The 22,523-nt window shown below is 39.2% G+C and overlaps 1 protein-coding gene across 1 annotated transcript; it reads right to left on the bottom strand.

Annotated features, from left to right (window-relative positions):
* Positions 1 to 893: 893 nt before the first annotated feature.
* IFNG (interferon gamma) lies at positions 894 to 5,888 on the bottom strand. The gene is made up of 4 exons (XM_058742090.1): positions 5,675 to 5,888; positions 4,404 to 4,472; positions 4,123 to 4,308; positions 894 to 1,631 (listed from the first exon to the last, which is right to left on the bottom strand). Exons 1-4 carry the CDS (start codon positions 5,786 to 5,788, stop codon positions 1,497 to 1,499), a joined length of 504 nt encoding a protein of 167 aa, XP_058598073.1. The 5' UTR covers positions 5,789 to 5,888; the 3' UTR covers positions 894 to 1,496.
* Positions 5,889 to 22,523: the final 16,635 nt, after the last annotated feature.

Here is a 22,523-nt window from a genome sequence, read left to right as displayed (position 1 = left end):
CTGGAATCTGAATGGCTACCTCCCTTGCCTCTTACAAGTGCTTCCTCAAAGTCATCTCTTCAATGAAGCCAATTCTAACCACTCCATTTAACCCTTTAGCCCACCCACTCAGCTGTAATTACAGTGTTCCCACTTCCCCCATCCTGCCGTACCCTTTTTGCACAACACCTAATACCTTCTAATATAGTATGCAATTTACTAACATATTATGTATTTGGTTTATGATCTGTCTCCCCCTTGCTAAATTTGAAATTCTTCAAGGGCAGGAATTTTTGTCTGTTTTGTTCATGATGGTGACTTAAGTCTCTAGAACATCACCAGACCCATAGTAGTTGCTCCAATAAATATTTCTTGAGTGAAAGAATGAACTTTCACCACAGGATTATGAGGAAGGCCCAATTATTCTTCTTTCCCACATAAGGAAACTGGCGCTTAGAATTCATTAAAAGTCACACGACTTGTAATGGCAGGACCAAGATTCCAATCCAGACCCCTCGACTTAGAGCTCACACTCACTATTCCATAGCCGGTGGTGTTTGCCCAAGGTGGACAGCGGAGATGGGGGAGGCCTAGATAAAGGATGCCGTCGGGAGTTGACGAAGGTGTAGAAATAAATCTTTGTGTGCCAAGCTAAACAATTTGGACTACTTTCCATGGCAGAAGCTCCAAAGTAAATGGTAATGTAATTAAATTCTATTTTGGAAAGATAACTCAAACAGCTGCCATATGGAACAGTGGAAACCAACAAATTGCCAGTGGAGAGAAACACCACATTTGGGGCTAAACTCAACTCTAAGGTTTCCACAGCTAAAAAATGACTTTCTTGCTACTAACTCCTTAGAGTATAGTTCATTTACCCCAGTCCTCACTTAGACAAAGTCTGACACAGCATGAAGAGTTATGAAATTATACTTTATTCATATATATTAAATATTCATAAACTAAACAAATTAATTGCTTTCCATTTGGGTACAGTCACAGTTGTCAGTGATATTCTGAAACACCAGGCATGAAAAGAAATGCTATTTTCTTAATCAGGAGACAAATCATATCGCCTGACACATTCAAGTGCTGTCTGACATGCCATTAGAGCAGTGGCTCATAACACAGACATGTTCCCAAATAGGCAGCGACTGGATGGCATCATTTCATTCATAAGTGTTCATTGTATCATCAAGTGAAATAAATGCACAGCCCACAGAGTCTTATTTAAATTGGCTGCCTCGTTGGTCCCTGAGATTTAGCCTTGAAATCACATAATCTTGCCTAGTTAGTCAGGAAAAAGAAGGGGAGAGGGCTGAGTGAAACAGTCACAGGATACAGGAATTATAAATAATATATATATTAATAGTCACTTTAATTACATAAAAGTTGCTATTATAAATACTTTGATTAATGAGTCTAAAAATATATTCTTCATATAAATAATGTAAAATATTAAATATTAATAAATAGATTTAGATTTAAAAATTCAAATATTGTAGGCAGGATGACCATTATTTCGATGCTCTACGGCCTCGAAACAGATTCTGACTCCTTTTCCGCTTCCTCAGGTTAGATCTTGGTGACAGATCATTCATCACTTTGAAGAGTTCATTTATTGCTTTGCGCTGGACCTGCAGATCATTCACCTGTTGGAAAAGAAAGCAGCAAAATTAATATCAGGCATACAAGCCATCAGGATATTCTGCTATTACTATCAGGAAAATGGAATTACTCCTTCAAAAAAAATGATTTTCATTGTCAATTGATTACCTTAATATACAATGATGGTTTCTTCACTTAAGACTAAAACTGTAATTAAATTGCCAGTTGTGCCGTAATATGATGGGGTACATGACACATCCTTAAATTTACTGCTAGAGAATTCCCGAAATTATATAGCGAAAAGAGCCTTGAGGTGGAGTGATAAAAAGTGTGGGTTTGGATCCTGTGTGTGCAATAACTGTGACTTTGAACCAGTCACTTAACCTCTCTGAACCTCTGTTTTCTCATCAAAACAACGAGGAGATTATTTCAATCACCTCTAGGCTCTCTACCGATTCTACCCACCTTGGACTTTAATTAGTCTTTGATTAATCAAATAAGTTACTATGGGTCAATGGTCCTCACCTTTAGCATGTAGTAGAACAACCTGGAGACCTAATGAAGAACTCAGAGACCCAGATACATGAAGTCAGAGAAGACCCAGGAAGTTGTGTGGTCCCTCTGTTACTCACCAAAGTTTGAGAACCATGAATACAGGCTCAGTACTTTGCAAACACCAAGTCTAGGACAGATGAATACTGTAATGTTTCATCTCCCCCAAATTAGCTCAGTCTCATCACTTCCACAGTGGGATTAAAAATAGACACTAATCATATTTACATGGCAGTCATCAATGACTGGTATGAACGTTTAAAATTAGGAATTGCAGCAAATTTCCCTGCACCTTTCTATCCCGGCAAACTGAACTATTTCCTTACTCTAACCTACAGGACCATTTAGGTGAATTCATGTTTAATAAAATAGGGAGCATTTACTTTCATCTTGGCTCTGCCACGATTTTTCTAATACTGGAAACACTATGGCCACCTTGCTACATTTCTGAGAATAACTAGGGGGATCTAGGCTTCAGAACTAATTATTAAAAAACATAGCATTCTTAAATATGTTAGCAATGGAGCAAGAGGACGCAATTGTTGACAGCTCACTCAAAATCGCCCATCATGAAGCAGGAGGCTTGGAGCTTCTGGGAAGGACGGGACCCACAGATTTTGTTTCAAGGCCCAGTTACAGCAGAGTAGAAAAAAGTTTCTGTGAGCTGCGTTTGCAAGTGATAAATTTTACTTTCCGGTGTTCAAAGTATCACCAAGAAACTAAGAGATCCACCCAGGACTGAACAGTAAGCCAGGGGCAGCACTGGGTCAGGAATGAGGACTTTTTCAGGCTCTAGCATGTGGCTGGAGGAGATCCACTGAACATTGGAAAACACTGTCAGTGGACAAGAGTAATGGTCTGATAATGTTCCAAACCACTTTTGTACCACCTTGAGACTAGAGAGATCCTGAAGAACAAGCACTTATCTGAGAGGGCTTATCTGAGAGAAGTGAAAGGCAGGCCCAGGAAGAGTGACAGCTGCCAAATCCTGAGAGGGTAAGTCATCACCGGACCCCTCCCTTTCTCATTCACATCTGTTACATCAAAGCCACACCCAGAGGAATCAGGAGGCCTTTGTCTCCTAGATAAAATTTTGGAAAATGTGATTCGTCTTTATGCTTCAAAGTTATCTTTCCACTTCTAGAAGCCATAACTTTAAGACTCAAGATAATTTCGTCAGGTAAGGCTTGGGAACTGATGGATGTCTCCAGCTGAGACGGTTTAGCATCCAAAAGTTGATAGAACAATTTTTTCATAAGATATAAATTCTATTTTCTTCTCTGAAAACAAAAACACTTTCTTACCACTACTTGGGCTGCACAATATGAGGGGTTGACCAGAGCCTGGCAGGGGAATGCACCTAGTGCCTTTTCAAAGGCCATAGTTTTTGCTATCTCATTCCCTTTTTTATATTCATGTGATTATACAGTTTTAGAGCAAAGGAGACCATAGAAATTAGAGTGAGCCCAAAAGGCTCTCTGTAGGATGAGGAAAGTGAGCACCAGTCAGGCCTGTGATTCATCTGAAGTCACGTGGTTCCTTGGTGGCCAAGCTGGGAGGAGGGCACAAATCTTCTCCATTCCCACCCCCTACTCTGCACTGCACTCTCCATTAAGACCTGCAGCCTCCCAGCCAAAGCAAGAGAATTTCCCTCACACAAAAAAAGGGGCGATGAGAGAAGTGCTTCTCAATACTCCCCTCGACTCCTTCACTGTTTCCTCCTCACTGGATTTGTCCGTTCACCTGCCTTTGCACTACAGAGACAATGCCAGCATTTCCCCAAATCACAAAATTAAATGATTTCCGTACAGGCTTAGCAAAATTACCCCAAAGCACAAATGGAATTACTAAGGAGGAGTTTGGACCATGGGTTCATTTCACAGTTTTACCAACTGTACCCAGTAGCTGATCAGCTTTCTGGAAATTAGGTATTTTGCAAGATCCTCTGTAATGAAACCAAAGAAAGAATTAAGATCAACTCACAGGGATTTGAATCAGCTTGAGGAAGTCATCCCGTTTACTGGAGCTGGTATTTAACAACTTATCAAGCATGTCTTCCTTGATGGTGTCCATGTTCCTTTGAATGCGCTGGTCATCATCTTTCAGGTTTTCAAACATTTTCAAGTAGAAGGAGACAATTTGGCTTTGAATTATTGTTTTATCACTCTCCTTGGAAGAAAAGATCACAAAGAGAGGTCGATGTGAATTTATGCATCAGAAAATAAGCAACAAGAAAATCAGCCAAATGGAAATACCCAGCTTACCTCTTTCCAGTTCTTCAAAATGTCTACGAAAAGCGACCCACCATCTGCTACATCTGGATTACTTGCATTCTAAAAAAAGAAAGAAACATGGTTTACAATTAGTCCATTAATTTCCCCAAAACTGCACTTCAAGTTTTAGTGCTGACAATATTCGCTGATTTTCTTTTCAACGCTATTAAAGCTGTTGTGTTGGATATAGCCAAACACCATCATGCTATTTTAGCTTTCTTATTTTCTAGTATACTCTTAAACTGCAATATTACAAATGAACTCCAGAAGGCCAGTGATACTTCAATTATCCCAAATAATTTTAGTAAGGAAAAGAAAGTATTTTCAAGCCTAGTTAAAAAAAAAAAAAAAAAAATTCAGCCAAATCATATCACTATAAAATACTGCCCCCCTATGGTACTGGTCTTCATAACATCTACCTGTGCCCTCCTATGTGGCATTATGTCAGCTTTAAAAGATAGTTCCAAATGTTTGTGTGTGTGAGACAGAGATTTGATTTGACGATGTGAGAATAAATAGCCTGTGAATGCTTGAATATTAAGTATACCAGCTACAGTTATAATAGCTACATTTTGGACCAATAACAAAATTTTTGAAATGCAAAAACTATTTTAATTAACCATAAATAAAATTTTAAAAAGCTCATAAAACAAAATGAAAACCTTTTTAATAGGAGCCAGATTATAACTCCTACAAAATCTCAGCGAGTGACTGAGTTCAAGAATAATTCCTAGATCATCTAGACGCGGCAGTAGAACTTTGAAACCATTTTTTGGAGCAAAACACTTGTAATCTTTTTTTAAGCCCGAACTTAAGGACCTCACATTCTTTCACTAATTATGTCAGATTACCATTCTTCATGCTAACCCTGACCTTCCATTGCTACCATCATTCCTGATTTTTCAGCGTACTCTGATCGTCTAAGATGGCTAGTCATTGTTTCAATAGGCACACTACCCAACATCACAATCTAATAGATTCTCACCACAAAATTACCGACATCACTGTCCTTTATACCCATATTATTCCCACCTTCTGGAAGATTGATGAATGCCCCCTAAATCTCTATAGCAAGTTGAACAGAGGGTAAAAACGACATCTAGATCATGTAGTTAAACAACGCGTCTGGTAAACAGGCAACATTACACCAAGTCTCCTCAAGATGACTATGGCCTAGAGATGGCAACCTATCATAGACACAACTCCAAGTCAACATGCATTCATCTCAACCACAGCGAGTGTTACTAAAAAGTCATACTTACAAAATATCCCTTTAGCTCTTCTATTTCTTTAAAAAACATGGCCTGACAGTAACAACCAGAAGAACACAAAATTATGCAAAGCTGAAAAGCGAAAATAAAACTTGTGTAATTCATCGTTTCGGAGAGTTGGGCCGAAGTAGTTGAAACCAGTAGCTCCGGGATGAAGTTGATCAGGTCCGAAGGATTTAGCCGATCTTTCTTTTCTAATAGCCGACCAGCAGACAATCAGAAAAATGTACTACATCTCCTTTTGCTGCTGGTATTTATACCTAGCTGAAGTCCTCAGGATTACGTATTTTCACAAGTTTTTTTTTTTTTTTCAGATGAGATGGTGACAGATAGGCAGAGATGCTAGTTTGTATTAATAACTATGGTTTTGTGGCATTTTGGTGTTGTAGTTAGAGTTTCCTTTCAACTCTCTGGGTCTTTTGACGATGAGACAGACCCATTATGCCCACCTGTACCATTCTTGTGGGATCCTTTGAAAGCACTTTTACTTCACACCATTCAGGGATTGGAAATTTTTTTGCACCTCCATCCTTTCCTCTTGCAAAATGTGGAGTTTTCATCCACCAAGCACATGGATCGTTTGTTTGTGGTCGGGAGGAAGTAAAAAAGGAAATTGTAGGGGTGCTCCAACCTTTACAAAGGGGGTGCCTTTTAAAGTTTTTCTTGCAAATGACCAGAAAGCAAGGAAAGAATGTGGTTCAAAGACGAGGGTGGTGAGGAAGTCCTTCATCAAAGTTGGTTAGTGACATATCTACCACAGCTTTGCATTGCCCTGGACCCAAAGGGCCCAATAGAAATATAATCTAAGGTAAACAGATAAATTAAAGTTTTCTAGCAGCTTTCTTAAGAAAAGTAAAAAGAAACAGGCAAAAATAATGTTTAAGATATATTGTATTTAAACCAATCTATCCAAAATATCATTTCAATATGTACCAACACACAAAATTATTATTCAGATATTTTACTTTTTTTTGTCATACTAAATCCTAGAAATCCAGCATTCATTTTACACCTACAGCATGTCTCAATTTGGACAAGTCAGATTTCAAATGCCCAGTAGCCACATGAGGCTAGAGGCTACGGTTTTGAACAGTATAGCTCTAGATGGTCGATTAATAACCAAATAGACAATAATGGAGAATCTTTTTTTTTCTTTGCCTTCCGAATACAAAAAATTAAAATTAAAAAAATAGGATTCTTTCTCCTCCCTCGGTAATTTACTTTTGAAGTAAAACACTTCAGGATTGTACAGAAAGCCCTCCACCCTCCAGCCCACCTTGCATTTCAACCTGCATGCTCTAAACCCTGGACTATTATGTTTATGGATACGGACTCGAATCCTGGCTCCACTACTATCTGGCTATGTGATTTGGAGGAGGCTTCTTAACTCTCCTATGACTCCGTTTCTTCGTCTTTAAAACAGGACGACTATCAGTACCTCCTTCCAGGCTTCAGTTGAAAGTTAAATCACATGATCCATGTGAACTGCTAAGAATTTTGCCTGGCATGCAGTAAGCACTCGAGAAAAGTTATGTGTTGTTCTTTAGGCAGGTTAGATGATTAGTCGTTTGTAAAAAGAACACAGCGTGAACCTTGGTTTATGTTATTCCTTTGCCCTTGCGTTCCCTTCCCTGTCATCTGCTCCTCAGAGTGATACCCATCCATGCAAGCCCCACATAAAAACCATTATCTCCACAGGTTCTCCCAAAATATCCTTATTAAAATTAAACTGATATCCTCTACTCAGGCTTAGAACCTGCTTCATACTTTTTTTTTTTTTTTAAGTAAACTCTATGCTCAACGCCAGACTCAAATTCATGACCCCAAGATCAGGAGTCACTCACTCCATTGACTGAGTCAGCCAGACCCCCTTGGTTCATACTTCTGTAAGAGCACTGACCCCTCATTCTCAGATTTATGTGTCATTTCCCATGTTAGACTGTGTTCCCTAAAACCAGAAATTGTTGTATTCCTTTTGTAACCCTCGTTTGTTCCCTAAAAGCATATTCACCTAGAAATTTACCCATGGTTCTGAATAAGTGGGAACCTGAATGCTTAATTGAAGATCTGCTCTGAGTTATTTTCCCTCAAGTTCTAATCACAATGCTATCATAGCTAACCTGTAGGAAGCTGGGTTTTAATTAAATAGAATTTATGGTTAATTTTGGAAACATGATGCTATGCCTCTTTAGCCAATCCCTACTTACTAGGACAATTCCATGTTTTGTTTTATGTGCAAAAGCCAGAAAACTCTTTGAGGGGCTATCTTCCCAAAGAATAAACAAGATCAAAACCTATCTGTGGGACAAAAGCCTCATGTTAAACAAGTGAAAAGTATGGAAATTACAAGTTCTGTTGTAGCTCTCCTCAAGGAAAAATATGTCCCAGATAATGTGCTCACAAAGTGACAGACTGACAAGAAAGGCTTATCAAAACCTTGTGACACACCATCGGCACTCACCACCATCTAGGAAACCAATGGCCAAATTCTTTGTGACTTACTGGAAGGAATATTTCCAACTTTATGAAAAGGAGTAAAAATTGGGCCTACCTATCCCTTGATTTATCCACTGGAATATGGTGTTGGGGTGAAGAATTAAGAATAGTGGGGTCCAGGGGTGCCTAGGTGGCTCAGTCAGTTAAGCATCCAACTCTTGATTTCAGCTCAGGTCTTGATCTCAGGGTTGTGAGTTCAAGCCCTACACTGGGCTCCTCACTAGGCATGAAACCTACTTTAAAAAAAAAATACTGGGGGGGCGCCTGGGTGGTTTGGTCGGTTAAGCGTCTGACTTCGGCTCAGGTCATGATCTCACGGTCCGTGGGTTCGAGCCCCGCGTCGGGCTCTGTGCTGACAGCTCAGAGCCTGGAGCCTGTTTCAGATTCTGTGTCTCCCTCTCTCTCTGCTCCTCCCCTGTTCATGCTCTGTCTCTCTCTGTCTCAAAAATAAATAAACGTTAAAAAAAAAATTTTTTTTTAAATAAATTAAAAAAAAATACTGGGGATGATAATTGGGAATTATATATTATCTGGGAGTTTGTGAATTAAGAATGCTTATTCAAAATCACACACACACACACACACACACACACACACACACATATATATATATATATATATATACATATATGGAATATATTTATCATATGGCCAAATATTTGGGATTAGTAACCACATCACTAAAATACAACCTCTAATAACTCTTGATAACACGATGAAGCACAGCACAAAATTAAGGCATCAAGGAGATTATCTATGGTTTATTCCCTCACTTTTTTAGATTTGTAAACCAAGACCCAGAAAAACAGAGTGGTGTGCTTAAATTCATTCAACTGGATAATGTACAGCTAAGTCTAGAACTAAGATCTTTAATCTACCTGTCCCCCGATCAATCAATATCTATTAAGATTATTGTATATGTCTATAACTGTGTTACATTTGTGAATCCAAATAATTACATCCTATCAGTCTTTTTGGTTTGGGGATTTTTTTTTCTGTAGAATTTGTGAGATAATAGTCATTTTTTAAATTCTTCAAAAAAAGAGTCAGACTGCAAATAAGATTTTTTAAATTCTCAGACATGCCAGCAGGCCCAACTTTATGGACATGATACAATCTATCAAGATCTTGTGCTTGAAAGAACCTACATTTAGCTTAAATGCTCTTTTGTTACCTTTTTAAAATTCCTAATAATTTTTTTAAAAGGGGCCCCATTTCATTCTGTGCTGGTTCCTGCAAATTATATAACTGGTCTTATATCACATTCCACTAGATCTTCATTTCTCACCATATGAATCTTTGGTTGTCACTACAGAATGTTGTCACTACAATTGTATTTCCGTTTTATGATCTTTTCCTGTCTTGTAACTTTACCAAAGAAGACATTTCTCTCTCTTTTTTGCCTGTAAAACACCTTGTGTTATACATGCAAACTAGAGGTTTCACACTTCGTTGGTTCAGCCAACACTGAGACTGCAGAATATTTCACCACCAAGGTATCCTTTAAAAGTTTTACAAACCCACCAGGAGCCCAAGTGTGACCATATTACTAAAACAAAGGGGCTGAAAACTTTCTTTTTTCTTTTCAGCTAGACTTTCTTTCTGAAAACTGGCTATAGATTATTCATTAAGCGTCAGCAAGATTTTCGATCTTGTCTCATGCTATCCTCATTCTTAACTGAGTAGGTAATCGTAAGACAAAATTTACACCTTGGTTACCCTCTTTCCTCTGTGATCAGCAGTCATATCCCTAGCACTCACAACCAAATTATCTCATCCAGACTTTGCTGTAGATTTCTTCCACCGAGTATGAGTCAATATTGGATCTATGCCCCCACGCTATTTTGACTCCTGGAACTCCTGACATCATGCAAGTTGAGCCTACGGAAGAATGACATACAGAATGGAAGTCCATGCGGAGTCAGATTTTCCCCACAATTTGACTCATAAAATCCCATATGTTAGAGTTTTCTGAGTCCCCCTTTTTCTTTCATGCCATCTTGGCAACTTTGAGAGGTGGTTCAAAGAATATAGAAGACACTATTCTTTTTTTTTTTCAATATATGAAATTTATTGTCAAATTGGTTTCCATACAACACCCAGTGCTCATCCCAACAGGTGCCCTCCTCAATACCCATCACCCACCCTCCCCTCCCTCCCAGCCGCCATCCACCCTCAGTTTGTTCTCAGTTTTTAAGAGTCTCTTATGCTTTGGCTCTCTCCCACTCTAACCTCTTTTTTTTTTTTTTTCTTCCCCTCCTCCATGGGTTCCTGTTAAGTTTCTCAGGATCCACATAAGAGTGAAAACATATGGTATCTGTCTTTCTCTGTATGGCTTATTTCACTTAGCATCACACTCTCCAGTTCCATCCATGTTGCTACAAAGGGCCATATTTCATTCTTTCTCATTGCCACGTAGTACTCCATTGTGTATATAAACCACAATTTCTTTATCCATTCATCAGTTGACGGACATTTAGGGTCTTTCCATAATTTGGCTATTGTTGAGAGTGCTGCTATAAACATTGGGGTACAAGTGCCCCTATGCATCAGTACTCCTGTATCCCTTGGGTAAATTCCTAGCAGTGCTATTGCTGGGTCATAGGGTAGGTCTATTTTTAATTTTCTGAGGAACCTCCACACTGTTTTCCAGAGTGGCTGCACCAATTTGCATTCCCACCAACAGTGCAAGAGGGTTCCCTTTTCTCCACATCCTCTCCAGCATCTATAGTCTCCGGATTTGTTCATTTTGGCCACTCTGACTGGCGTGAGGTGATATCTGAGTGTGGTTTTGATTTGTATTTCCCTGATGAGAAGCGACGTTGAGCATCTTTTCATGTGCCTGTTGGCCATCCGGATGTAGAAGACACTATTCTTATGTAATACAGTCATCGGCTCACAATACACTCAAGTTTAAATCAGATGGGATTGTGCATTGATAACCTACAGATTAAGGCCATGCTTCGACGGTCATATTTCTATTCCACAAGGAATTTTAAAGCACCTATTAAGTGCCAAGAACTATGATTGACACAGAAAAATCAAAGAAGGATGGGACACCTCTGCTGTGAAAGTATTTGTTTATATCCTAATTTCAATCAACTAGTAAGTCCTTATTGAGCACCTACTATATGCCTATAGTTTTAGGGGTTACAAAGAAGTTAAGAGTGAGACAATCTAACAGGAGCATATGTCACCACATTGGTCACTGGGGTCAATTCCTCTCTTCTGGATACTGAGTAGGTATCCATATTCTCCTTCTTTTCTCCATGTGCATCCTTCCTGGGAAGTTCATACAGTAGAAGAGGACTGATTATTGTATGGAGGGAAAAACATTCCTGACACATGCATTCCATTCCCTCCTTCTATACCTAGGGCAGATATCACTAGTCAGTCATGGCATTCTTTCCTATGTCAAAGTTGAGATGTAGCCTCTGCATCCTCTTCAACACTGAAGTCTACATAGGTATGGCCAATTCATTAATGTTTCATTATCTATGTTCCTTCTTGTGGCTAAGGTATACTTGTTACTACGCCTCTTACCAAGATTTAATAGATAAGTTCTTTCAAATGACAAAGACATAAAAGACATCATCTCTTCCTCTGAGAACATCAGTATTAGAGAAAAACACTACAGGGGCGCCTGGGTGGCTCAGTCAGTTAAGCGTCCGACTTCGGATCAGGTCATGATCTCGCGGTCCGTAAGTTCGAGCCCCGCGTCGGGCTCTGTGCTGACAGCTCAGAGCCTGGAGCCTGGAGCCTGTTTCAGATTTTGTGTCTCCCTCTCTCTCTGACCCTCCCCCGTTCATGCTCTGTCTCTCTCTGTCTCAAAAATAAATAAACGTTAAAAGAAATTTTTTTTAAAAAAAGAAAAACCCTGCAGCCCATGAAGTTATATGGGGAAAGACTTTTGGTCTAGCAGAGAGAAGTCTCAAATTCTGGTCCTAATCTGCTGCTGGTATGATGTGAAATTTTAAGCAAACCTTTACCTATGCCTTATGTGTCAGCTACATCATCTTTACAAGAAGAGTTGGGGGTGCCTGGGGGGCACAAGTACTTAAGTGTCCAACTCTTGATTTCAGCTCAGGTCACAATCTCACAGTTTTGTGAGTTTGAGCCCCACATGGGGCTCCTCACTGACAGTGCAGAGCCTGCTTGGGATTCTCTGTCTCCCTCTCTCTCTGTCCCTCCCCCACTCATGCTGTCTCTGTCTCTCTCAAAATAAATAAACATAAACGATTTTTTTTTAAAGAAAGAACTGTATTTTCTTCCATTTCTTTTTTTTTATTTTTCTTAACGTTTTGTTTATTATTATTGAGAGACAGAGAGAGACAGAGAGTGAGCAGGGGAGGGGCAGAGAGAGGGAGACACAGAATCTGAAGCAGGCTCCGGGCTCTGAGCTGTCAGCACAGAGCCTGATGCAGGGCTCGACCTCTCAAACCGCGAGATCATGACCTGAGCCAAAGTCGGACACTTAACTGCCTGAGCCACCCAGGCACCCCAGTATTTTCTTCCATTTCTAACATTCTATTTTTCTATCACTGTGATTTATGAAGAACATAAGACATCACTAAGAACTAAGGTGCATGAGGTACAAACTCCAACAGACTTATGAATTGAAAGAGAAATAATTGTCCAAATGATGGAAAAGTTGAGGAATTTCATCAGTGGCTCAAGTTCTGAATTTAAGGTGAATTTCAGCTTTGAATTTGAACTGAGCCATGAAAGACACACAGAATTTGTAAGATCAGATAAGGAATACCTCTCACAGTTTGTACTTAATCCTAAAGGCCGTGTGCTTCTTTTCCCAATGACCTAAAAAAGTGAGTTATCCTCTGGGCAGTCCTTAAAATGGCATTATGCTTTGAAAACATGCATTTTTCCAAGGGAGACATACCTTTCTAGCTCTCATAATAAAAGTTCCATATAGCAGATTTAGATTTTCCCCAGGTTATGTGGAGGAGGAATTCTGAATCCACTACCACTCAATAAATAATAAGTATTTTATTTTTTCAATGTTTATTTCCTTATTTTGAGAGAGAGAGAGAGAGAGCATAAGTGGGGGAGGGGCAGAGAGAAAGGGAGAGACAGAGAATCCCAGGCAGGCTTTGTGCTCTTATCGCAGAACCCAACATGGGGCTCAATCCCATAAATCGTGAGATCATGACATGAGCTGAAATCAAGAGTCAGATGCTTAACCGACTGAGCCACCCAGGCACCCCAATAATAAGTATTCTAAAACAGCTTCTGATAAGTCATTATTACTGTGTCCTTAATCCTTGAGACAATGTATGAAGTACCTGAGCCAAATTCCCATCTGTAAGTTTTTAAATGGAGAGTTTTTCATGATTATAAAATTAAATGGGATCTTTTAAATTAAAAAAAAAACAGACAATTCAGAAGAGCACAAGAAAAGAAAAAATCACCTATGATTTTACTACCCATAAATAAATGCCATTATCATTTTGGCACAGATTCTTTCATATGTTTTTCTGTATATCTATCGCAGTGTCTGGCACAAAATTATTCCTCAATAAACTTTTGTGAATTAATTAAATATGAGGAAAAATAACTCAGTGGTTAAGTACAAATGCTCTGGAGTCAAGCCACTGGGTTCAGTCATAACTTTGCTCCTCACTATCTGTTAAGTTGAAGTGAGTTACTTCATTTCTCCGTGTTTCAGTTTCTTCAGATATAAAAAGGTGATGTAATTTGTAGCTTTCTCAAAGCATTTCATGAGTATAAATTAGGAAATATGTGTAAAGGTGCAATACCTGACATTTAGTAAGAGCTCAGTAAATGTTGGTCAACCTTACTTGTATCTTCTAATACCCAGATCTAGTCTTCTTCCTGGCACATGGAACACTTCACAGCCTCTTGCAGTTAAGTGGGATCTTGTGACTTTTTCTGGCCAGTCTATTTTAAGTCTAAGCAATGTGTTATTTCTGAGCCAAAGACTGAGTAAATCCCCTAGGAAGACTTCTAGTTCTCTCTTCCCTTGCTGCAGCGATGGTGGAGATCATATGTTTTAAGGAGATGAAATGTGGAAGATCAAATACATACATTACTTCTACTTTCTTTCAGAACCCCTATAATTAATAATAATAATAATAATAATAAAGGAATAAAAAGTCTGTAAAGCCTCAAAGACAGAGAGAACAAGACATCAGCAGCAAATGAGAAATGTCAATATAGTTATGAAAGATGAAGAGAGGTTGAGCATAGGATAACTGACTTCACCTTTAGATTTCTCCACTGTGATAAGTACCAAGTAGAGTAATTCAACAAGATGAAAATCAGTTCACCATGTAGATACACAGAAGATTCAAGAATTGGTCTGTCAACAACCTTTGAAAGAGGGAGTTCAGGAGAGGATTGAAAACAGGACAGCTGGTGGAAATACACGTAAGATGTAGTTAGATCCCTTCTAGCCCACTCAGTCAAGCCAGTAGCCCTGCCAAACCTTGTCTGAAAACTGGACATTTACCTTTCAGAAAGGTCCTTGGTACCAACACTGCTGAGGAGGAAGTGAATTGTCTTGATGAGATTAAGATTTACTAGAAAGTCAATATACTGAACAGTGAGAGACCATTAGGCTTCCAAAATGCTTACCGTCAGACTTATTACCACCAGCCAAGTGACTAGAAAATTTGTCTTTAAGAAAACTGATTAGCCCAAAGGAAAAGATATACTGACAGTTAGGGTTTCCCCTAATGAAACATGACAGTTTCAAGTATCACCATAATAGGATGCTTGTAAGTCAGGATGCTCTATCTATGCATATAATGTACCCATTCCAACAATTAGGAACTTCTTATTAAGCAAAAAACCACAAATGACCACAAAACACTTCAGAAAACACTTTAGGGTAAAGACAAAGTGCCAAAAAACAAACAGAAAAAAAAAGAACAAATTCAGAGGAAAAAGAAACAAAGCAGAGTAAAAAAAAAAAAAAACAATGAAGAGGGAAAAAATCAAAAAGTAAGAGAAGATCATGAAACCAGAACATTTAGAGCATAATGATCTCTCAGAACTTAAAACTATAGCAACAGAAGTTTAAAAAGCAATAAAAGGGTTCTAAGATAAAGTTGAAGAAATCCTTAAGATAGAACAAAAAGATTGACTGAAAACTGGAAAAACAGAAAGATAATTAGGAAAACAAAAGAGTTGATTCAGGAAGTTCAACACCTAAGTATTGGAGCTCCATAAAGAGAAAAGAAATGATTAACAGAAGAAAGTTAGCAAGGAAATTATTTAATTTTCCATAGTTAAAAAACATTAGCTTCCAAAATGAAAAGCCTAATGAATTCCCAGAAAGTGAGTAAACAAAAGACAGACCCTAGGATACATTATTAAATTTCAGAGAATCATGGATATAAAGAAGATCCTCAAAGTTCAAGAAAGCAAAGCAGGTCACATAAGAAGGATAAGAAAATAGAATGTCATCTAAGTTCTCAATAGCAATTCTGGAAGCTGAAGGTTGATGGCATAATACCTTCAAATATCTGATTAAATCTGAATATATAATGTCCAGACTAGAATTTCATACTCAGCCAAACTATCAGTCAACTGTTTTGGAAAAGAACATTTTTTTATTTGTGCAAGATCTCACAGCTTTATTTCCCATGTACCCTTTCTCATGAAGGATTTTGAGGAAGTTGACAAAGTGTTTAACCAAAATGAAAAACCAATCAAGGAAGGAGACCTGGGATCCAAGAAACAGAGAATCCCACACAGGAAAGAAGGTTGGAGATTTTCCAACAAGTTACGAAGTTAGTATCAAGAAGACAGTTGTTCAGTGAGCTTACAAAGCAACCAGCACTTGTTGGACCCAAAGGTGAGGAGAACCAAGGCAAAAAAAAAAAAAAAAAAAAAAAAAAAAAAAAAAAAGAATTAATATGTGTTTGCCTATAGAGAAACTTCATCCCTGTCAGAGATGGGGGCTGGGAGATGGTGAATTAGTGATGTGTGTGTGCAAAACTGAGAAAACCAACCAAATAACATCAATTATTAACTCCAGGAAAAACAAATATTGCACAAGACATAAATACAAGAATGTACAACAAATATTGTGAACAATATTTACCTAATTATAATAATGATGGGGTTTTGGAGTGTTGGGAGTTTGGAGCTGATGGCCAAGAAAGAATTCTTGAGACATCTTTGATGCAAAAAGATGATTTTATTAAAGCACGGGGCAGAAAGAGCTGCACTGGGGTTGTACTGATTATAAGCTATGGAATTGGGGGAAGTAAAGGCTAAAGGGAGGCCTCCTGAAGGACTTTCATATGCTGAAGACAATTAAAATACTGGAGGCCTGGCTATTGTCAAGCTAAGGTTGATGTCCCCTCTGGTAAGGCATTAACATTAGACAGTAGGGAGTTCCTGGAGGAACGTTTTATTCTACTGGTCTCAAGCATTGTCCATGGGCTGCAGGTTATAAGGAAATTTAATTTTACTCGCCATTTCCTTGTCTTTGTTCCCTACATCACTTTGGAGGGTTGGGTGATGTTAGGGCTCCAGGAAACTGAGTCTACATGTTTCTGAAGATTAGGCTACTGATAAGATTGCCTTTTTCTTGTAATTTACTAAGACATATATAAAATGATGGCGACTCATGTCCTGCATGACAGTGATCTCTATCGGTTAGTCATTTGGTTTCTCCTTCTCTTAGCTTTAGGACAGCCAGGAGTGCCTGAGGAATGTCACAAGTATCCCACCTGGGGTGAGGAGGCATTGTTAGCTTGAGCTTTATTCTCAGCTCCCTCATCAGCAATACAAACTTCACTCCAAAAAAAAAAAAATAATAATAATAATAATACTGTAATATAGCTACAATGGGAAGATAGAGGAGAGAGGAGGCTATATGTATGAATATACAGTAAAATAAGTCAATCATAATTTTCTACCGAAGGAAATATATAGATGTTATCTAAAAATGGGGAAAATGCAATGAACAAAATTTTTAGTGATACAGAGGTAAGTAGAAATTGAGCTAAGAAGTGAAGCTAAATGAACTGAAACTGATTGCCTTAGAGAAGTGTGTTTCAGGAATGGAAAAGCAGGGATCAGAGAGCTTGTAGTATCATAAGCTTTGCTATAAGCTTTGTAATTTTTGCAAAGTTTTGGAGTCCCCCAAACCTCCCTCATTTCTGACACCAACTGCAATTTTGGGGGTCCCCGTACCACCCTCAGGTTTCATAGTTTGCTAAAAGAACTCACAGAGCACAAGAGAAGGCATTGTATTCATGGTTTATTATGTAAAACGTTATGCTTTATTAAAAGCAAGATTTTAATACAGATTAAAATCAGCAGAGGGGAGAGTCACATAGGGCAGGGTCTAGAAATTTTCATGCTCAGATCTTCCGTCTGTCCTCGGCCAGTGGAGTGATGATCAGTACAGTCTTCTCCTGGTAATGATATGTGCCAACATGCAGAGATTTTTGTCAACCAGGAAAGACACCGAAGCTTTAGTTTGTATACTTAACTGGGGATTATATAGACATAGTTGACTAACCACATGATGACCTTCGACTCCAGTCCTTCCAGAGGTCTAGCTGATATCTTGTGGCCCAAGACCCCCACCATAAATCACATTGTTAGCATAGACTATCTGAGATGGCTCAAGGTCCCCAGGTAAACAATGATACTCATCAAACAGAGCTTTTAGAGGTTACCTCCCAGCATCTGAGGGCAAAGGCCACCTCTCTCTTTGGACGAGGTTAATCTATTACTGGGTAATACTATGTGATTTTTTTTTCTTTTTACACAGTTTGTTCTGGTATAACATTATATATCTATATCTGTATCTATTTGTAATATGTATACTATAATATAGTCATATATAAAATGTGTGATACAATATATATTCATAGATATGATTACCTTATACCCAATTGGTAAACAGGAAAATTATATTGATCAAATGTGGAATTCACTTTCGTTCATACTGGACTTTTCCCAGTTTTAAAAGGCAATTAAGTACAAGTTTTCTCACCATAATAAGAAAGCCTTTGCAACATTTGAAAAAGTCAAAAAGTTACAGAAGTGTTTCATGTTAGGGCCAGTGGTGATTGGTCATGTATTCAAGAATTCTTAACTTTCCAGTCAAGGAGAAGCAGCAAGTGCCATGAGGAAACTGAAAAGATTTTTCCTCCTACTTACAACCAGTGGATTAATTTAAGTGGCTGCACCCCAGATGGGTTTTTAATAGGAATTTAAGGCAAATCTCAAAAGAGGAAGCTGCAGCCAGATTTTAAGGCTACAAAGGATTGATTCACTGTGATGACAGGCGGTAACTTCTCTAGAGATTTAACAATCGTTGTGTTTTGATTAGAATTTTGGTTGTTTTTGTTGGTGCTCTCATTGTAAAGCTTGAGAGGTATTAAATAGACTGTCCCAAACCTACTTATCCCCATAAACCTCGTTATTGTTAGAGATTTCGCAGGACACGAGGTTTTTGAAATATGACCTGTGAAGACAGCAGTGCTTGTACGTGTTATTACTTTGATAAAAGTAGAAATTATTTTTAAAATATTGTTTAAGTGATATATGTAGTGACCATCACTACTTTGTTGTGGCTACTTCGGGAAAGCCTCACCTATACGTTACAATTTCTCAAATCAGCTGAGGCCATTATAGGTCAACACAGTTTATCAACTGAAGGTTTCCAACCTCCGTGTGAGGACAGCAAAGTGCAAGAAAATCTCAATAAATCTACATTTAACCTCAGGGCAATGAAGCTCACAGAGAAGTTTGTGCTGCCAGATATTTCTGCCCGTTAAAATAATGGTGCCTAAAAGTAAATAATAGCTACCCATGGTAAGTGCTTTATGTGCCTGATACTTAATTATGACAACCATCTAAGAAAGACAAATTTCTTTTCATTCTATTGAGGAGAAAAATGAGGCTTTTAGAGAGGTTAAGCAACTTGTCCAAGGTCACTGAGCTAGTAAGTGACAAAGCGGAGTGTGGCTGAATCCTCTGCTTTGCTGTTAACCACTCTCCTACAACCAAGCTGCCTTGGTTGTAGAATCATAGACTGCCTTCTGCTTCCTCGGTTGATCCTGAAAGCTTGACGCATTCAATATTGTATCATTTAGTGTTCTTTGTTTACATATTTTAAAAGACAAATTGACTAATGTTAGTTAAAAGATAGCACTGTTTGAACGTATATGGAGGAGCTCATAACATGGGTAACAAAGCTGAAGAACCATGCGTAAAACAAATAAGCTGTATCTGGCAAGCCCAGGCCCCAGCCCCGGAATCTACTCAATCCTTCTTCAGGGCACCGTGAAGGACTGAATCAGTAAACTCCAATGCTTTTGTTCCTATCTCTGCATCAAACCCTAAGGAAGTGAGTCACATTGGCTCATTTCGGGTCAGTTGTCTGCCCCTTGACAGTTAATCCTATGGTGATGAGGGGGGTGGAAATCTGATAGAAGGATGTACTGATACTCCTTTGGATTTCATGATGAGAGTGTAGGAAAGCCAGATTTACCAGTCTAGCATATTGGAGGTGATGAGATTCTCCAAAAGGAAACAAGAGTTCCGTCAGGAAGGGCAAAGATGTTTGGATGCCAAAAGAGGAAAAATGACCTCTACAGGGACTTTCAGAGAAGCTCATGGAATGACAGAACCGTCAGTGGAATTTTGAAATGTCTTCCTATTTAACGTTCTAGGACAATCCTTGAACATTTTAACACTTGAATGAACAGCGAAGAAGCTCCTCACTGTAGTAACTGCTCAGTACTGAATCAGCTTATGTACCTTCCATTTGGGAAGACTTTGGGGACAGAGACTGATGCGACATGCACCAAACCTATTTCTTCTTCCTGGCACACAGCTCACATTTTCCAGCTTTCCTTCCGGTTCTGTGTAGACATATGACGGTTCTAGCCCCTGGAGTGTGAGTGCAGGTGACGTTTGCCACCATCCATGTGCAGTCTTCCTTGTTCCTTCTCTGTTTCCCAACTTGTTACAAATGTGCACAGTAACCTCATGGTCCAAGCACTGAAGACGGTGGAACCACAGAATGAAAGGGTCCTGATGCTCCTAAAAGGGAAGAGACCTGCTGCTCCGATACACCCATTTTGGACTTTGCACAACAAACAAATAAACTTCTATTAGGTTTTGGCCATTAATGCATTGTGGAGGCATTCACATTACTTTCATTCATATAGCCACTGAAGCCCCATATCTTGACTCCAGCTTTTACCTAAATAAAGACATATGTGTATTTCATAGTTTAAAATAAAACTTTAGGGGCACCAGAGTGGCTCAGTCGGTTAAGTGTCCAACTCTTGGTTTTGGTTCAGGTCATGATCTCACAGTTCATGGGCTCAAGCCCCATGTCAGGCTCTGCGCTGACAGCGTGGAGACTGCTTGGGATTCTTTCTCTCTCCCTCTCTCTCTCTGCCCCTCCCCAGATCACGTGCGTGCACGTTCTCCCTCTTTCAAAATAAATAAATAAACTAAAAAGAAAATACCTTTAAGATAAAATTGTAAATGCATTTTAAAGGCCTTAAAGCAAATACTGTCAGTGCCAACTCAGACTTATTTTGTTCTTATGACCCATTCTCTTCATATTTACCCTGATCATTGAATTATGTTTGTTCATATACCTTCCTGTGAGGATTACCTTCTTAAGACTTTTTCAGTTGGAAAAGTCTGCAAGGCCATTCTGTTTATTTGCTACTCATTGAACTTTTTCATTTTGTATCTTCACTTTCTATATTTTTCTTGTTTTCTTGCTTTTCTTTGTTTGCTTGCTTATTTTAACTATAATTTCCCTAATTGCACAAAGGACTTGAGGTGACTGACATTTAAAGGTGTTGCCCACTCTTTTTATTTTAAAAAGAAATGTCAAATAAGAAAACTAAAGTTCTCATCTTTTTTCTTCTTCAGATAATTTTGCTTCTTTTCTGATCGCAGCAGATTTATTACTCCAGACAGCTCTAAGCATACATCAGTGTATTTAATTAAGGTTCAACATCCTCGAACTTAATGACAGATGATTTGCCCTTCTTGAAAATTGGAGACATCATGTGCTAATTAGAGTCACTGATCACGACTTACATGCTGCTCCCATTTGTGCTTTTGTTAGGAAACCTTCTAAACACACATACACACAGGCATGCCCTGCATTCTCTCAGATTATCTTCTTCCTAAAGCGAAAAAGAAAAAAACCATTCGATCACAAGAGGGGAAATCTAAATGGCATATTACAAACCATTCAGTCTATGCTTCCATTAGGAAAATGAAAAGACTCAAGACGGAAATATTTGTCACTCCAGGTTGAATGTGAAGAAGTACTTTTCTAGTCTTTTTTCAGCAACACCAGCGTCGCTCGGTTCTCTAGGCCTGTGGTCGGGGGGTTTCCCCCAAGGTGCCTTCCATCTCTTGGCAATAAGCAGTGACTTGGCGAGTTAAGTTTTCTTTTCAGTCACCTGATAGGATTTCCCAGGACAGAGGTGTTAAGCCAGTTTGACCCGACTTCCCCTCTGTTTCCTGTGGGTCGCCTGAGAAAGAAGGAAATTGCTCTTATCCCCCTCGACTTCCTCTCTCTTCAGCACGTTGTCTAGGCCACTCACAGTCGCTTCAGCTTCTGCAAGAGGGCAAAGGCTTTTAGTGACAGCATGGCAAGGGCAGAGTTTTCTGCCACCGAGTCAAGAGGCTGTTTGACTTCCTCTTACTTGAAGAATGTTAACACCCGCAGAGCTCTCGGGGCTTCAACGGTTTGTTTTGCATCTCCCCTCTTCTGAGGTAGTTACACCCACGACCAGGGCCGCAACAGCTGAAGCCAAGGAAGAGACGCTGTGCAAACGTGTGTAAATCCAGATGAAGTGGAATCTCTGGATGACCTCACCTGAGGTTTTTCTCCTAAAAAAGGAAAAACCTCCAAGCTATCCTTACAGGTCTGTCTCACCCGCTAGAGGTTAAGGTCCTAGAGGGTATACTGTGCATCTTAGCCTCCTTATCTACCTCAGAGCGTCCCCTCGGCGCTTTGCACGAGTGGCTCTTGACCATCAAGCCTGGAGGACGCAGCCAGCAAGGCCACTTGGGCAGGGCTGCAAGCCTGAAGACCTCTCGAGCTTTTAGCTGCAGTTCAGTACCAAATCCATACGGGTGACAGGGTGGTACCTCCTTACGCACGCTGGTTTTAGCTTCACACCAGGCCCACCCACTGTTTCCCTAAGAGCTGCGTTGCCCCAATCACAGAGGTTGCCAGCAGCCAATGCTCATTCACAGTTACATGCTGATGACACATCACTCTCATAAACAACTGATTGACTAACATGGGATTTAAGGAAAGTGTTCATGTTACAACTGCTCCCATTTATAT

The sequence above is a fragment of the Neofelis nebulosa genome, chromosome 8 (genome assembly GCF_028018385.1).
Source record: "Neofelis nebulosa isolate mNeoNeb1 chromosome 8, mNeoNeb1.pri, whole genome shotgun sequence".
NCBI classification, from domain to species: domain Eukaryota; kingdom Metazoa; phylum Chordata; class Mammalia; order Carnivora; family Felidae; genus Neofelis; species Neofelis nebulosa.
The sequence above is the reverse complement of the archived record's forward strand: the minus strand, read 5'-3'. Positions and strand labels throughout refer to the sequence as shown.

What these genes read in the sequence shown, in the direction of transcription:
- IFNG (XM_058742090.1), bottom strand. Translation starts at nt 5,788, where the DNA reads ATGAATTACACAAGTTTTATTTTCGCTTTTCAGCTTTGCATAATTTTG. An exon ending in TTTTGAAGAACTGGAAAGAG is followed by an intron (nt 4,309 to 4,403) that starts GTAAGCTGGGTA and finishes TTTTCTTCCAAG; the next exon opens with GAGAGTGATAAAACAATAAT. An exon ending in TCAAGCTGATTCAAATCCCT is followed by an intron (nt 1,632 to 4,122) that starts GTGAGTTGATCT and finishes CTTTTCCAACAG; the next exon opens with GTGAATGATCTGCAGGTCCA.